This window comes from Panulirus ornatus, chromosome 35, assembly GCF_036320965.1.
Source record: "Panulirus ornatus isolate Po-2019 chromosome 35, ASM3632096v1, whole genome shotgun sequence".
NCBI lineage: Eukaryota > Metazoa > Arthropoda > Malacostraca > Decapoda > Palinuridae > Panulirus > Panulirus ornatus.
This window is the reverse complement of record NC_092258.1, coordinates 1,238,583-1,257,114: the sequence shown is the minus strand read 5'-3', so window position 1 is coordinate 1,257,114 and position 18,532 is coordinate 1,238,583. Positions and strand designations below refer to the sequence as shown.

The window sequence follows — 18,532 nt, the reverse complement described above, 5'->3', positions numbered from 1 at the left end:
TTTTTTTTTAGGGAAAAGCCATAGCATATTTTGGCTTATTTATCCATGTTACTAACAGAAAGACTAACAAGAAGCAGAATAAAGCTAAGCGTTTGATGAAGTTGGGATTTGTTTCTCTGTAGCATTCAGGAAGAACTGGTTGGCCTTGCCACGTAGTGTTGCACATACTTTCATATACGCTGCTTATACACGCGCATACACACACACACCACTCTGTCGTGTAGTGTTTAGCGTTACTATCCATGAGTCAACATGGGCTCATCCATGATCAAGCCCGTTTGGGTTCGAATCCCGGGCACAGCAGTTGACGCACTGTCAATCCCACCTGTTCATCCTTCCTTTGGGGTTGCTGGTAGATAACTGGATACCTGATAGGCTAGCGTTTGAGTGTGTGTGCATGTATACATAGCAGTAAAAACAGGCCTTACACACACACTAACACGAACTCACATACACATATTGTATATAGATAGACATAAACCTAAAGAGAATAGGATGGCATGCATTGTTAGGCTGCCAACTTGGAACACTATGATGCTGTAATCTTCACCTCTAATTTATACAAAAGCAACATGGCTTTCTGACCTTTGTGCACAGTTAGACAAAATGACAGTGAGTGTCCATAGCTAGAAGCAATGGTTGTAGGCATTTGTGCACACTCAGGAGAAATGGCAAACATTTGTGCACTGCCAGACAGAATGGCAGTCATTTTTGCTCAGTCAGTTAGAATGGCTAATATTTTCAATATTGGCCAGATCTGTTTTGTAATTTCATTTTACTGTTCAGAAGACAGAATGATTGGCAGACCATTATGTAGTGCATTTTATTTCTCTACAAATAAGGTGATAGTGATGAGGGTAATAGAGATGAGTAAGGTGATAGTGATGAAGGCTGTAAAGATAACGATAGATGTAAGGCTGATTAATGTAACAGTGGATGAAACAATAGTCAAAGATCAATAGACCTAATGAAAATCTCATTTAATCTCTCATACATAAAAGGGTTGAAGCATGAATAGTCATGCATTGCAATAATTACTGCTAAAGGAGAATATCTAACAACATGAATATGCCTTCTTTCTAGGATGAACAATTGTATACCCTGCTGAACTGCATCTTTGGAGGGATTTTAGCAATGTGAACATTGATATGGGTTCTCTCTTAAATGAATATTCATGTCATTAACTTAAGTACCCCATTGAGAAAGGTTCTATTGGCACTGTGAACATTCATGTAGCTTCTCGCTTGTATGAATAACTGTATAGGTTTACCTCAAATGATGATCAACATTCAATATTCTTTAGATTGAGTGGAGCATGACCCTAGGGTCCTTATGACATGAGACACATATTAGTTATTACTATTCTTTATGCTTAGGGTACACTGACTGCATACATGCACTGAATAACTTGTCCATCCACACTTTTATTCAGTAGTAGGAACTGTGCTTTACTATTAAATGGTTTTCTTTTACAGCAATGTTGGTGTACCGATTGTTCCGGTGCTGCAACAAACTGACAGCCAAGATCCTACATACATTCCTCTGCTTGATGGCAGTTCCATGCATTGTGGTTGCCACTATAACTGTTTTTGACTCCCACAACCTTCGTAACCCCCCAATCCCTAATTTGTACTCCCTACACTCATGGCTGGGCCTGATTACCATTGGACTCTTCACTCTGCAGGTAACACACACGGTGAGATAGCAGCCCTACCTAGGCCCCTCCACACCACAGCCACCAACACTGAGTGACAACTTATGATTCACAGCAAGAGTTACTTTTCAAGAAAAATATGTTAGCTACACCTAATCATAATAAGATTTCATGTCTTAAGGATTTGTAAGAAATTGTGCTCCAGTATGACCTAAAGTAACATTTCAGTCCAAAGTAAAGTTTGAATTTAAAACATTCCATAATGTTTTCATACATGTTCACTGTTTTCTGCATTAGCAAGAGAGCAACAGGAACACAAAGAAATGGCCTCATCCACTCACATCCACTCTCTAGCTGTCATGTAATTCACTGAAATCACAGCCTCCTATCCACAACCAAGCCCCAAAGACCTTTCTGTGGTTTCTTGTGGCCATTTCATATACCTTGTAAATATGATAATAAATTCTATAAAATTCTAGTTTCACTAAGTGGAATATTGAGTGTCCTGGATATTTACAGAATTTTGACTTACAACTGGCTTTGTATGTTAGTAAATGTTTAAATTATATTTCGTGTTGTACATACAGTTTTCAGATTTTTCTTGGCATACAAGTTATCATATTACAAAGAGGGTATCAGATTCTTGTGTTAAGGGTATAAACTTACTATTACAGTCTAAAGATTCTCTTACCCAATAACACTAATTTGCTTAGAATTTTAGACAATTTTGGCAGATCTTAGCATAAGAATATCCTTTTGCTGAAGACCATTTGAAGATATTAAACACATTTTGACATAGTTAAGGTAGTAGCTTACAAGATACCTGCAGTAAAGCAGTTATTTCATGGACACTGTAAAATTTGAATTATTCTTTGGCCCTAAAGTATCCTGTATGTACCAGCATGTGGAAAGTTAACCTGCATTTGGTAGTGCCCATTGCCAATCATTTCAGATGCATGCTAACCACAGAGTATGATCTGTATTATATTCTTAAATGATAAATCCCCCAGAACAAATAAGCATGAAGTTATGAGAAGCAGTAGATGATCAGTTGTGGATTATGTCATTTAAAAGCCAAACCTGAAAAGCATGAATACCCAAATCTCTTCTCATGCAGGAAAAATTAAGTAGATATCTTGCAACTTTTAAGAGAAATTGTTGAAATATCTTATCATATTGGAAATCTATGAAGCATAATAGGTTAAGCATATGGTTTTTCTAACATAGTCAACAGGGTTATGTGATGAATTAAGTAAAAGTATTCTGGGTTTCATTTACACATACTCAATATAAAAACTTCAACTACAGTGTACAAAATACAAGGGAGCCAAGGTGGTGGCTGCTGTAATGTTTGTGTTTATAACACACACATATGTACATTTTATATATATATATATATATATTTCTTTCTTTCATACTATCCGCCATTTCCCACGTTAGCAAGGTAGCGTTAAGAACAGAGGACTGGGCCTTTGAGGGAATATCTTCACCTGGCCCCCTTCTCTGTTCCTTCTTTTGGAAAGTTAAAAAGAAACGAGAGGGGAGGATTTCCAGCCACCTGCTCCCTCCCCTTTTAGTCGCCTTCTATGACACGCAGGGAATATGTGGGAAGTATTCTTTCACCCCTGTCCCCAGGGATAGGGTGCAAGAGGGTGGAAGGCATGCATGGAATAGAATGAATTGGAACAATGTGATATACTGGGGTCGAAGTGCTGTCAATGGACTGAGCCAAGGCATGTGAACCATCTCGGATAAACCACGGAAAGGTCTGTGGGGCCTGGGTGTGGATAGGGAGTTGTGATTTCGATTCATTACACATGACAGCTAGAGACTGATAGTGATGAATGTGGCCTTTTTTGTCTGTTTTTCTGGCTTTACCTCACTGATGCAGGGTGTGGCAATGCTGTTTCCTGTGGGGCAGGGTGGCACCGAGCATGGATGCAGGCAAGTGAGTATGAATATGTACGCATGCATATATGTCTGTTGCTGTGTTTGTGTATGTATATGTGTATATATTGATATGTATATGTATATGTACGTGTATGTATATATGAGTGGATGGGCCATTCTTTGTTTGTTTCCTGGCGCTACCTCGCTGATGTGGGAAACGGCAATCAACTATTATATGATAATTAATATAATGTATATATGATGTTTCATGAATTATCAGTTAAAAAACATTTACATTAATACTTATGCAGTGCATCCAGTGCTTCATACTTACATCTATCTGCATCTGCATGAAGGAAGATTTAGTAAGAAAAGGTTTAATCTTGTTTTTTTTTATATCACGTTAAATATAAGTACCTCATTTTTATGTCAGAAATAGTATGATTATATCATGCTTATAAGCTTATTGCATTTATGGTATTTTGTTCCTAGTCAGCTATACTCATGGTCAGTTTTCACACTGACAGTATTTACTGAACTTCAAAATCTTACAGCTGGTAGTTGGATTCTTCAGTTTCTGGTTACTGCTCTGCTGTGAGCAAGGAACAGCAAAGTTCCGTTCTGGTTTGGTGCCTGTCCATACCACCTTTGGAATCATCACATTTATGCTTGCTATTGCCACTGCTGTTACAGGATACACTGAGAAGGCCTTCTTTGTACTAAGGTTAGTCAAGACTTGCCATTTCCCCAGAGACATTCAATCATTGCATTTGTTTAAAGTTTAAACCACTGAAGAGTAAAATAATGCAAGTAATAAAATCAAAGCAGTTTGACTACAGATTAGATGTGAAAGAAAATCATTTCACTTTATGTTATTTTACTGTGGCAAAAACTTGACAGATACACTTTGGATGTCAGAGAAAAGTCCAATTTGTGGATTACAATGCAGATCTACCATAGATATATACAGTTTTGATATTCTAATTAACTCTAATTGCATGCTACTTTTCAGTACCATCAGAAGCTTTAGACATTTGAGTTTAGTATTTGGTACTTTCTCAATCCAGTGTACTCAGAAGGTATTATTCAAGTAAATTTTGGTCACATATTACATGTAATTAAAAGCTCACAGTATTTGATTGATATATTCAAAATACTTCCACAAATTTTCATCAATAACCAGCAGAGTATTTGTGGGTCTTTAATCTGTGACCTTGGTCTAGTATTTGCTAAGATTATTCATGGATGACTTCTGCCCATTATGGTATTTGAACAAAGTAAGATTTAGCTAAATAGGCACTCTGCATATAAATACTGAAAACACAAACTAAACGATTTGTCAAACCACAGATATATGAGTAGACGTGCTGAAAACCAATTTTACCACTAACTACTGGTAGCAGTTTTTACTTCAGGCACTGCCAAAAGAATTTGTAAGCCTTTCCCTGTATAATTAGTTTTCAGGAGGTGCCTCAAAATCGTCTGTTGAAAATGAAAGCCCTTACTTGCTATTTCTCAATTTTTCTAATTTTATCTTGACCTTGAAATCATTTCAAAGCATGAAAACTGCAGGTTTGAGAAAAAGATTACTAAAAATCAAATCTGTTACACTTATCTGAAATTGATGAGAATGATATCAAGGTGAAAGTATTCTACAAATATATTGAAGCAAATAAAAAGAATACACAGTGAACTCTTGAGTATTGGTGAAAATCTCGCAGTATAGGAGAATGCTTTCTAATATATGCAGGAAAGGCATAGGAATAAATCTGAATGTTTCATTCAAGGGAATATCACTGCTAAAGAGTTAAAACATATATACCTCTATGGGTCTCCTGCAGTGCCCAGAAAGCAGGACCACACAAAGGATGAGGGGACACAGTGTGTGTGTCTTTATGGGGTAAGCATCAGACAACTAGGCAGTAGGAGTTCAGTTACTTCTGAGTAGAAGTTGCATCTTGGGCATGAAGGGTCTTGTGATATTTTAAATTGGTGTTTGTACAAGGTGGTATTTACAGTTCGTACAAGAATTGTTGATAAGTAGTTTATGTCTGGAGTGTATAGTTTCAGATGAATATATGTCTGGTGAGTGGAGCTTGAGACTGGGTTGGCAGGGTGGTTGTTTAATGCATTCTATATCATTTTCGTTTGTAAATGTTTTGTCACTGTCATGTTTAGTGCAGGGAGGGGAGCTGTGAGGATATTGGGATGGTTTGGAGAAAGATTGCAGTTCTGTTTCAAAGAACTGAGTGCTAAGCATGCTAAAGTGAGATTGCTTTGGAAGTATTATTGTAGTGTTATGATGGTATTGGATGCCTGTGTCTGTTTAGGCAAATGGTGATTGTTTGTAGTGCTCTGTTTTGTGTGGTTTGCAGTTTTATTATATTTGCTTTTGTTAGTGGATGACTAGGCAGGTGAGATTTAGTTTAGGGTGGAGTAGATGAATTGTTGTTGTGGATACTAAGGGATTCTTTTTCGTCTAAATTTGGTACACGTAGGTTTTCTGAGTGTATTTGTTTTTTATGGCCTTTGTGTTGATGTTTGTGGTAGAGAAATGAACGTTGTATGTGTCATATGTGATGCCCACTGTGAGTGGTATTTAAGTAAGATTGGTTAACAAATTAAAATGATGGGAGGGAACAAGTTAGGTTCATATTTTTCAGGGGTTAAGAGGATGACCGTAGTTTCTTTAGGGATGAAGAGATTCTGTTTTGAGTGATCTAATTTTCTAATTGCATGATTTTGTGTTGCATGTTTGCTGTTGCTCAGGTAATATCAAAGGCTGTGATGTGACTGTGTGATCATCTGTATATGAGAGGACTTTCACATTTTGGTCTGTGGGGTGTTCTTGAGGTACGTTCGGCAAGGGATGAAGAGGTTAGGGAAAGAATCGCTCCTTGAGTAGTTCCATTTTATAGTTGAAGATTTTATGTAAATGAATTGCACTTTCTTGTCTTCATTCTAGATGCCACCCATATGTTCAGCATTAAAAATACCAGTTCAACATATTACACAGTCCCTCATGCCCTTGGTCCAATTTCCATTCATCACATTTATACACGTCAAAACACGTCTTGACCTGTGTCCCACGCAGTGTATATGTGTCTAGCTCCCTGAGCAATGTAGGAGTCCCTTAGAAGGGTATTCTGGGATAGAGAGGTAAGCCATACATGATAGTTTAGTTATAAAAATCAGGGAGTTTTAGCGGCCTCTGCTACTATACACCAAGTGCCACACTAAAAAATTTATATGCATTATATTTTAGGTAGTTCAAATTGATTGATTTTATAAGATGTAGGAGAACCTTCAGCTGTTTTGCTTATTTTCTGTTGAGGAACTTATTACAAAACCAAATTGTAATGAGTAAACTTTCACAGTTTTCATTATTGTACATAGAGTTATTTGAATAGTTCACTCTTGGATCCAGATAAATAAACTTTTTAACTTTATTAATTTCAGATTTAGCAATTGTATGGTTTTATCACAGGTTTGGATGTATCAATAGCGACAAAAGAAATGAATTCGAACACATAAGCAATGTATCTTAGGGGGTCTAGCTGTTTTCATATTTCTAATTATTGTTATACCCAATAAAAGCAATCAATTCAGAGAAGTGATATAATTCTTTATTGTGCAGATAATATGGACTGAGTATAAAATATCTGACAAAGCAATTTTTTTTTATATTAAGTTGTAGGGTATGGTACTTTATAAATCACTCATGACTTACTTTACTGCATCACTGAGTCAACAATAGCTTCTGGTAAGTATGATAAAGTTTACTGTTTGCATGAAATTTTACTGGACCGTTGCTTTCCAGTATTAAAATAACTAATAAAAATGACATGGCATACAGCATATTGACTTAAAAGTTAAGATGTACTATCATCACAATATGTTTACTTATAGAATTTTACTATGCATAACTCCAAATGACTATTTTGAGGTTTAAGAAGGCAGTGACTTCATTGCTTTAGTTGTTCTACTACAGATGATCTAGTTTGATCTTCCTAATTCTTTGATAACTTGTTTATGTAAGTATAAAGATTGAAAAGTCTGTGTTTCTCACTACTGTAAATCCAATATACAATAATATCAAGGATCAAATGAACAAAGTATATGACTATCCCTTGACAAAATAAAATTTTTGATTTTTCACAGGTTGGCTGTTTGGATAATGGAACTTTGAAAATGATAAAATCAAAAGCATTTTCATTGACTAATTTACAGTAATAAATGATGTTCCTTGCGCTCACTTTCACAAAATCCTTTAGTAATAGTAAAGTTTGGAAGTGTTAAACCCAGGGTAAGAAGCTGATTAGGAAAAACGTATTATTTTTATGAAAAAAATTACAAACCATGCCACAAATGAAAGTAATAGTAGTTTCCTTTGATATTTGCAATAGCTTCTGACGACTTCTGTAGGTGTTTACAAACATGATTGTGTTGCTGTTATTCCTTTCTCTTCTGTTGTTTTTTTCTGAATTCTTCTGGAGCACATATGTAGAGGCAGTGGCAGTAAATTTGGAAAGGACAGTGAATCTTTAATCTCATCAGACCATAATTCTTTTTCTTCCCCTGTAGCACAAAAGAGTTAACTATGCTGGTGAATGAAGCATGGGTGATCAACGCTCAAGCTGCAGGTCTAGCAGGGTTGGCCATTGTGATGGGATTTCTACTGTACTCATCTCGATATGCCCGCAGCAGCCATCCTGTGGCTATTATTGATCCACCTTCCAATTCTCATTATGTTATGACTCAGAAGTCATATTACTACCGAGACCATGAGTAGAATAATCCGTAAATCAGTATTATGCTTTTTCTATATACTTGAATGGAAGTAAGGATCTGTTGTGGTGACAATACAGAATGTGATAAGATTAGTGCTTGAGCTTTGATTTGCTATAGTGGTCAAGAATGATTTTCACACAGGTCCCACTTACTGATGACCCTCTTTCAATGACAGTATGTAGAAATATGTGATTGAAATTTGTAGCCATGACTGGGAACAGCACTTTGGTATGTACAGCACTCTTATATGTATTACCTATTGTAAGTCTATCTGTGCCATCATATATATATATATATATATATATATATAATATATATATATATATATATATATATATATATATATATATATATATATATTTTTAAACTATTCGCCATTTCCCGCATTAGCGAGGTAGCGTTAGGAACAGAGAACTGTGCCTTTTTTGGAATATCCTCACCTGGCCCCCCTCTGTTCCTTCTTTTGGAAAATTAAAAAAAACAAAAAAAAACAAGAGGGGAGGATTTCCAGCCCCCCGCTCCCTCCCCTTTTAGTCGCCTTCTACGACACGCAGGGAATACGTGGGAAGTATTCTTAATCCCCTATCCCCAGGGATAATATATATATATATATATATATATATATATATATATATATATATATATATATATATTATCCCTGGGGATAGGGGAGAAAGAATACTTCCCACGTATTCCCTGCGTGTCGTAGAAGGCGACTAAAAGGGGAGGGAGCGGGGGGCTGGAAATCCTCCCCTCTCGTTTTTTTTTTTTTTTTTTTTTTTTTTTTTTTTCCAAAAGAAGGAACAGAGAAGGGGGCCAGGTGAGGATATTCCCTCAAAGGCCCAGTCCTCTGTTCTTAGCGCTACCTCGCTAATGCGGGAAATGGCGAATAGTATGAAAAAAAAAAAAAAAAAATATATATATATATATATATATTTATTTATTTTTTATCTAGCTTTGTCGCTGTCTCCCGCGTTTGCGAGGTAGAGCAAGGAAATAGACGAAAGAAATGGCTCAACCCACCCCCATACACATTTATATACATACACGTCCACACACGCAAATATACATACCTATACATCTCAATGTACACATATATATACACACACAGACATATACATATATACACATGTACATAATTCATACTGTCTGCCTTTATTTATTCCCATCGCCACCTCGCCACACATGGGATAACATCCTCCTCCCCCCTCATGTGTGCCAGGTAGCGCTAGGAAAAGACAACAAAGGCCCCATTCGTTCACATTCAGTCTCTAGCTGTCATGCAATAATGCCCGAAACCACAGCTCCCTTTCCACATCCAGGCCCCACAGAACTTTTCATGGTTTACCCCAGACGTTTCACATGCCCTGATTCAATCCATTGACAGCACGTCGACCCCGGTATACCACATTGATCCAATTCACTCTATTCCTTGCCTGCCTTTCACCCTCCTGCATGTTCAGGCCCCGATCACTCAAAATCTTTTTCACTCCATCGTTCCACCTCCAATTTGGTCTCCCACTTCTCCTCGTTCCCTCCACCTCCGGCACATATATTCCCCAGTTTTACTTTTCCAAAAGAAGAAACAGAAAAGGTGGCCAAGTGAGGATTTTTTAATCAAAGCTTAGTCATTTGTTCCTTACGCTACCTCGCTATCGCAGGACATGGCGAATATGTATAAAAAGAAAAAAGTATATATATATATATATATATATATATATATATATATATATATATATATATATACACTGTTTTCTTTTTATGTAACAAGAGAACTAAAATTTGACAGATAAGACGTGAATTACTTATAATCTTATGATAACTGGTTTTAAATTCTTACCATTTCTTTATGCAGAAATTTGATTTCTCTGTACAATATTATTATAGATGTCTATTACAGGCTGTGAAGCTTTGCCTAGATATAATGAATAAGTTAGCATAAGATATATAGATATGTACCAGTCATTAATTCCCAAATTTGGTCAGTTACCCCCACTTTATATTTCTATGAAAGAAACATTAAAAGCCATCTTCTGGTTTCCAACTTATAGGATATGATGATTGTGTTCAAATAGGAAAAACAAACTCAGTGTCAGCTTCCAAAGGTTTACCATTCCTCATCAGTACAGTAGTTAAATACTGTATTGTACTTGAAAAATGTAGCTTTGTGATTTTGACTCTACGTTCATGTGACATTTAAATAGTTCGTATATATGCACCCATAAGTGTACATATAAATTTTTTTAGCAATATGTTAATGTAATATCTATACAGTGTTAACTAAAAATCAGTCACATAAAACAGTAGAGTAAAAGTAAGGTAAGTTTTGAATTGCTTTTAGGCTTGGTGTGATCGTATGTTGATTGATTTATTTAGCTAGCTGAAAGTCAGAATTAAAACTACACATGAAAAGTATCAGCAGTTGTTTGAATGCTGGGTGTAAGGAATATTTTAGGTATTTAATATTGGAGAATCACTCTCTTAAGGACCAGATTGAGATTTGTTTTCCTTAAACCTGCTGTGTTCTTGCACGTACAGCACTAAGACTATATAAAAAAGATTGGTAACTCTTGTAGGATACAAGCTTTGGAAAGATTATTCAGTAAAGTTTCATATCTGACAAAGTGCAAACAGAGTAATTAAAGTGAGATAAGTCACAGATAAATGAATGTATAAAGGCAGACAGTATGAATTATGTACATGTGTATATATGTATATGTCTGTGTGTGTATATATATGTATACATTGAGATGTATAGGTATGTATGTATGTGTGTGTGGACGTGTATGTATATACATGTGTATGTGGGTGGGTTGGGCTATTCTTTTTTTTTTTTCCAAAAGAAGGAACAGAGAAGAGGGCCAGGTGAGGATATTCCCTCAGAGGCCCAGTCCTCTGTTCTTAACGCTACCTTGCTAACGCGGGAAATGGCGAATAGTTTGAAAGAAAAAGATATATATATATATATATATTTTTCTTTCGTTCAAACTATTCACCATTTCCCGCGTTAGCGAGGTAGCGTTAAGAACAGAGGACTGGGCCTTTTTTGGAATATCCCCACCTGGCCCCCTCTGTTCCTTCTTTTGGAAAATTAAAAAAAAAACGAGAGAGAAGGATTTCCAGCCTCCCGCTCCCTCCCCTTTTAGTCGCCTTCTACGATACGCAGGGAATACATGGGAAGTATTCTTAATCCCCTATCCCCAGGGATAATATATATATATATCTTCAACCTGTTCATCCTTCCCCTTGGTTTCTTTTCCAATCCACTTCTGATATGCAAATCCTTTGAAATATACTTTCTTTACTTCTCTCCGTATGTCCGAACCATGACGGTGCACCCTGGTTAGCTTTGTCAATCAGACTTTGCTTATCAAACTTTTCTCTTGCATTCCTGCTCCTTATATGATAATCCCACCTCACACTATGTATTGTCCTCAGGAATTTATTTCCAACATGTCCACCCACTTCTCTTCTTTGACTTTCAAGGTCCAAGACTTATAACCATACAACAATGTTATGACTATCTTCAAACATACCCATAATTGTGTTCAGAGACTCTGACTTCTACACTCGTAAATGCACCCAGAACCTTAGGCCCCATTTTTCACCCAATGACTCACTTTAACCCTCTTGGTTCAAATCAGCTGTCATGTCCACTCTCATTTATCTGGATTTCAGAGGACTGCACTTCCTCACAGGCCCTCACCATTCTTGTTTAGGGGTGTAGTTGGTGTGTGCATAATTGCTGAGTAATCCTTCATAAGGATATTTGCGTGTTCTACGAGAGAAGGAACATTATGAGATTGGGTTAAAAGTGCTTCATGTGTGAGGATTAGGTTGGTGTACGAGGCATCAATTTTCTTGATTTGCCGGAGGTAGGTGCTGTTGGTTTTGTGGTTTATCGTGTTGGAGAAGAAGTGCCAAATTGCTGCCTGCCTTTCACTGATTAGGATGGTGGTGGTATATGAGTTGGGAGCTGGAAATTATCCCTATCTTTATCATTACTTTTCAAAAGAAAGAGTAAAAGGAATGAAATGAGGATTTTTCCATGAAGAATCTGTCATCTGCTCCTTATATGGCACCGCTTTGTTAAGGAGGTAGCGGCAAGTATGTATTAAATAAAAAAAGATTTATGCCTTTAGGATTTTAACCTCTTTTCCATTACACATATTCTATACACATCAGCCATCTATCTAATCCCTGTTCTCTTCAGGAACTCCTTTAAGAGGTGGTCATGGCAAAAGGGTATGCTCACCAAATCCCATTCCTCCCTATTTCTTGTTTCTTGGAAATGTCTAACTGATTTTGGGACCAAGACATGTAGCTCATTAGAATAAGCCACTTGAAAGGATTAGTTCCTCTCACATTGATAGAACTCTGCTTCCTTTGATACCAAACTCCTATTTCTTTTTTCTGCTCCTCTGAGTTGCCTTACACATCGTCAGCTGCTAACTGCAAAATATTGTGTCTGTATGTGACTTTGCTTCGCTGCTTTTGTGAATTATATGGTAGTTTATATATGATGTAAGATAAAACATAATAGTAACCATAAGATATGAAACTGCAGTATACAAGCCTCTCTGTTAAAAACTGAATGAAGAAGTTGATAAAAAATAAAATTCTGTGATACAAGAATAGTAAAAGACAAGGACGCTTGAAACTTGGTTGATTGGGACATCTTAGTTTAAAGAAAGTGTTAAATAAGATCACATTTTCTTGCAAGTGTCAATGTCTTTGATGGAATGAATTGCCTGATTCTCTTTTAATGACACAAAGAAAGTGGGACATACACATAACCCATGACTTTTAATTACATCTGCATGCTAATTAACATTTACCTATAATTCTTCTGACAAATGAATTTTTATTTGGAAATATAATAAACAGCTTGTTTTCAGATAAATTACATCTCTTGTACCTGCTAATGTTAATAACAATTATTAATACAGTATTTGTGTTTTTGCATTAAATCACTTCTTCCAAAGCCAGTGGTGTCATGCATCTTGTAGTATAGTACAGGTAGATCTCCAGTCTAAGTATCCATAATCTGAAAACATCAAAACCAAATTCATATGCATTTAAGAATTCCACCAAAATGATATTTAAGTTTTTGAAGTTGGAAATCAAGATGGTAGTGCTCTGAATATTGGTTAGCTATGTTTTTTCCCATGTTCTGTTCTTATAATGGCATTCAACCATAAGCACTTCATCTACTGTCATAATTGCAAAACTCTACATTAGTCTACATAACTCCTGTTGGAGGATGACACATGGAAGAATTTTAGTTAAGTATAATAGATAGGGGATGGATGATAAAGAGTACTGCTCACATGTCTCATCCATGTTATTGGAGGCAACTATGAGGGATGGGAGTAGAGCTAAAAATTCTTCCCTCCTGTATTTTTTACTTTCTAAATGTATGAACAGGAGCCAGGAGAATTTTTCGTCAAAGAATCTAATGTCTGTTCCTGATAGTACTTTGTTAAAGCAGGAAAGGGCAAACAGGAATGGAAAAAAAATTGAAATGTTTAACATAGTATATATTTACATATGTTACAAATAATGTTTAAAAACTGGAAAACCCCATTGGAAACGGGTTTCTATAATCCAAGGAAATTCAGATTTGAAACAATGCTCAGTCCTAAGGACTAAAGGATGGAGATCTATCCGTACTTTCAAGTCAGATGGTTAGCTGATAAGTTTGTTTCTATTATTTTGATTACAGATGAATGAAATTATATTTCTATGAACCATTCATCATTTAGAAAGTTTACTTTCTGTGTAGTTGTTTCTAATTTCACCATTAACTTGTCAGAACAGGCTCACTAAAAATACAATTCTGTGCATTTCTTAAGAGGTCTTCATCAGAAATAGGAAAATCACCTTAAATGAAAATCTTATGATCTAAATTGAAGGTCAATGTCCTAAACATTATTACTTGTGATCTTTTGAGCATATTTCCCTAGATTATCTCTATAAAACAGAATCCAACAACAGAAGCATTATATTCTAGTACAGCTGGAAATGGTTCTCTGTTTCCATTAATATGAGGTCATTTTAAAGAAAATAAAAGTACCACTGTCTCTGGAAGTAAGGTGCAAGCAGTTTACTGCCAATAGTAACTAATAATTCAGTAATCTCTTAATTCTCAGCCTGTTTCAGACTTCCTGGGAATGCTACTTTGCCAAATGCCATTTGTTACCTCTCTTAACTAGTGGGTGCATGTGTTGGTCAGAAATAATTTGAAATGATAACAATACCTCTTTTAAAGCATGTTGGGGCTACATTATTAACCCTTGCCATGACACACAGGGACCCTGAGACCAAGGAAATAACATACGCTCTGCTGGAGAATGAGGCAATCATCATCAACACCCAGGCTGCTGCATTGGCTGCTCTGGGCATCATAGTACCTGTCATGGTGGCTCTACGCCCATTCAGGAGGAGATGGAATGACCGCCTCACTGAACACCTGTGAACTGAGAGCTCTCCTAAAATCACAAAGACAGGCTTTTAATAAGGAAGAAAAAAAAGACACTCTGGGTATATGACATGCTATTTCAAGATTCATATGAGACTGTCTTATCATTAAAGATTACAAAACAGATATGATGCTGCATTTTCCATTAGAATTTAAGATTTCAAAATCAATACCGAAAATAGAAAAGACAAGTTTGCTACTGGTGATCACCTGCAGTCTAGGAAAGGCTTGTAAGATTTTAAACAGCCTTCCTTTATCCCAAATGGAAATGCATAAAATATTGACAAACTATCTTTTAAATGTGTCTATTTTATTATTATTGATTTTATACATTAAGAAATAATTCAGATTAATTGAAGGATCCTCATTTGTGTGTGTATATTTAGACTTGTAAATCAAAATGAATGAATTGATACCAGTGACTTACATATGTGAATCCTATTTACATTTGGTTAGACATATGATGACTATGTTCAGAGGAAATTTTACTATTCATTTAGGTATCCACAGTACATAGTTATAATATCAGCAAAAAAAGCCAAATACTCCTATTTTTTTTTCAGTGGGTTTCCAAAATATTAAGATAGTGGCTGTTATAGTCAATAGAGGTATTAACCAATACAAGGGTGAACTTTACTCGTAATGCATTTATAACATTTTATCTGAATACTGTTATGTTTAAGCATTATCTGCCATCAGTATTGTTGTGTAAATAGTATAGGAGATGAATATGAATCATAGACTTCTTGTACCTAGACCATAGAAAATAAAGCTGTTTTGATAAGGATAAAATCTATGACATAAAAATATGCAACTCTCATGTGGTTGTCATCTCATAAAATATATAATCCTCTAAAGCTTTAAGTTAGGGATATGTTTAGTCTTTTTCATTCTAAGCCATCATATGAGACAGTAAATTGTACATTGTGGATTCAACAGACCATCAAAGTATAAATAGTTGAGACAAAACTTTGTTATTAAGTAGGAGGGTTATTCTTACTAAGCAAAAGATTTGGAAATAATGCTGGAGTTATATTTCACAAGAAATGATGTAATTTTCTGTGGAATATTATATACAACTGAAAAGTCCAACCCCTTGTAGACACTATAATTTCCTAGGCCATCACTTTATACTATTTTTGAAATATCCAAGCATAAGCAAAATGGTATGCTTACATTTCATTTAGTACTAGATAACTAAATATAAATTAAATAAAAAGGAATGTATTACTATAGCCAAGCGTAAATAGTAGTAAAATAATCTAAAGATCATAAGCAAATTCTCTTGACATGCCTCTCCAATGGTAACAAACATAAACCAACATATTTTGGGAACTAGTTTAATCAGTATAATATATCATCTGCTACTATATTACAAGGTTATTGTTTGTGGAAGACTTTCCAACATCATTTACATACCTCTGAAAGTTATGGTGGGAAGTATTCTTAACAACCATAAGTTAATAATTTGCCTTGTGAAAGGAGTACAAGTATTAACGTCAGATTTTATGGATTATCTGTACCTAAATTGCACTCTTAAGATAGGAAATACTGTATATAGTATGATTAAAACAAAATAATTATCTTTCTAAACTGCTTGAAATGTACCTAATTTTATTACTACGAATAATGACTGTTATGCATACAATTAATTCCTTATGGGGAATTCCAATGCTCAACAGAAAGGGCAAATGTGATGATAAGTTTAGCCTTAGTGCTATTGTTTAAAAGTTTCTCTTTATTGCAAGCAGTTTACAGCTGCTTCATTACTGATAACCTGGTCTGAAGACCTAATTCCTCAGCAAATGTTTTGAGTATTACTGTGTGGTCTTTGACATTGAGGGTATGGACAGTCAGTGACTAAAATACTTTGAGAACATTTTGGATATGTCACCCTGTGTTGAATTTGTGAAACAGCAATAAAGATTTGATTGACATAGGCAAAACTGACCATTTTATAATGTAAATACTGAACTGTTAATGCATAACCATTATAAACTATTGATATGTATCAGATTTTCACTGATAGTTTGAAAACTAAGATGATCAAATACCACTGCCAGTTATATGATACACAACAGGAAAAGGAAAATATATTTGTTTCTTTATACAGGTGAAATGATAATATACTGTACATAGAGCTGAGGTACGAGAAGCATCAGTATAGAAAATTTTATTAGCCTAGATTTGAATGGACTGCTCACATGGTTCAGTTTATGTGAAGTGTGATCTGAGCCTTCTTGACTGTAGTACATGTATTAGGAGTAAGAAATTATGTAAAAACTTTTTTTTTTACAAGGAAAGTGAATAAATCTATTATTCAGTTATCTTTCTTCCTTAACATGTTTCCTTAAATTCAATATAAAAAAATATAAAGCAATAATCTAATTTGATAAGTCTAATCAGTGAATACAAAAAATGTAACCCCAAATAAGAAGAAATAATTTGTATGATTGGTACCAGAATTTTTGTCTATCTCTGTCCATGCAAAGTCTCACACAGTCCAGCAGGGTGCTTCAAATGTTGATCTTCATGCACCCTTATCATTGTTATCTACCTATATCTCTGATGCTTGTTCCACCTGGAAATCCCTCAAAGGGGTGGCCATGGCAACAGTCTCCATAGCTAAAGAATTCCAGTCCCACTCATCCAGCCTTATCATTGCTCAAAAATTACCCTTTTCAAATATGCTCTGGTGATAACTCAGGTAACAGCTATTTCATTTTAAACAATACTCATGTTATTTTATCTATCCATAGAGCAGAATTTCACTTTTACTTATTGGAAGCTATGATAGATATGAAACCAGATGATGAAACATTATGAAAATCATACAATGGTAATCAAAACTGCATGGGCACATGGAAAGATTTCGTCTTGAGTTACGGTAATTTATATATACAGTATTATTATCTTAATTTCTACTGTGTACATTTACGAAATTTTGGTGGCACTCATAACGTTGTTCAAAGACTCTGTAACAAGACTAACGATCTATCTATTTACATCTCTGATGCCTGTTTCCTCTAGGAACTCCTTCAAAGGAGGTGGATGTGGCAAAGGGTCTTCATAACTGGTGAACTCCACTGCCACTTCTTAGCCTTTATTGCCTCACCCTTAACAGGCCCAAGTAGAGGGCAATCTAGTGCAGTGTTTCCAGAGGCTCCTAACTAATGTTCCTATCAACTACTTCTACTTAATATGTCTACCTAATGTTCCAACCTACTTTTTCTATCAAATACTCCTGCCTAACGTTCTTATTAATCATTAATGACTTCTTACACAGTCAGTTTTACCTAATGAATGATTGGGACTCCATATTCGTCATTCCTTTCCTTAATAGTTACTCCCTCCAGTTCAGTTAAAACAAAGACTTTTCATTCTAGTTCATTTCACGCACAATGAGGTAATGCTGGGAACACATGAAGAATGGCCTCTTTGCTTATGTCTACTCTCTAGCTAATATGTACAGTGTACCAAAATCAGACCCCATGATCCCTACACTCCTGACATATTAATTTTTTGTATCTTTTTATTATACTTAGTCGCTGTCTCCCGCGTTAGCGAGGTAGCTCAAGGAAACAGACCAAATAGTGGCTCAACCCACCCACATACACATGTATATACATAAACTCCCACACATGCACATATACATACCTATACATTTCAACGTATACATACATATACATACACAGACATATACATATATATACACA

General features: G+C 35.5%; 1 protein-coding gene across 6 annotated transcripts in view; it reads left to right on the top strand.

The window, feature by feature from the left end:
* Positions 1–17,141, top strand: part of LOC139760061 (plasma membrane ascorbate-dependent reductase CYBRD1-like) — a 78,275-nt gene extending 61,134 nt beyond the window's left edge. For 2 of the 6 annotated variants that reach the window (XM_071682833.1, XM_071682834.1), the window contains exons 4-6: positions 1,476–1,696; positions 4,099–4,268; positions 8,129–8,635. In XM_071682833.1, coding sequence (XP_071538934.1) covers positions 1,476–1,696; positions 4,099–4,268; positions 8,129–8,336 — 599 coding nt within the window. In that variant the 3' untranslated portion in view covers positions 8,337–8,635. Of the gene's footprint in view, positions 1–1,475; positions 1,697–4,098; positions 4,269–8,128; positions 8,636–14,647 lie in introns of those variants that run through there. The other 4 variants (XM_071682836.1, XM_071682837.1, XM_071682835.1 and 1 more) reach the window with 4 other exon arrangements.
* The last annotated feature ends 1,391 nt before the right edge of the window (positions 17,142–18,532 follow it).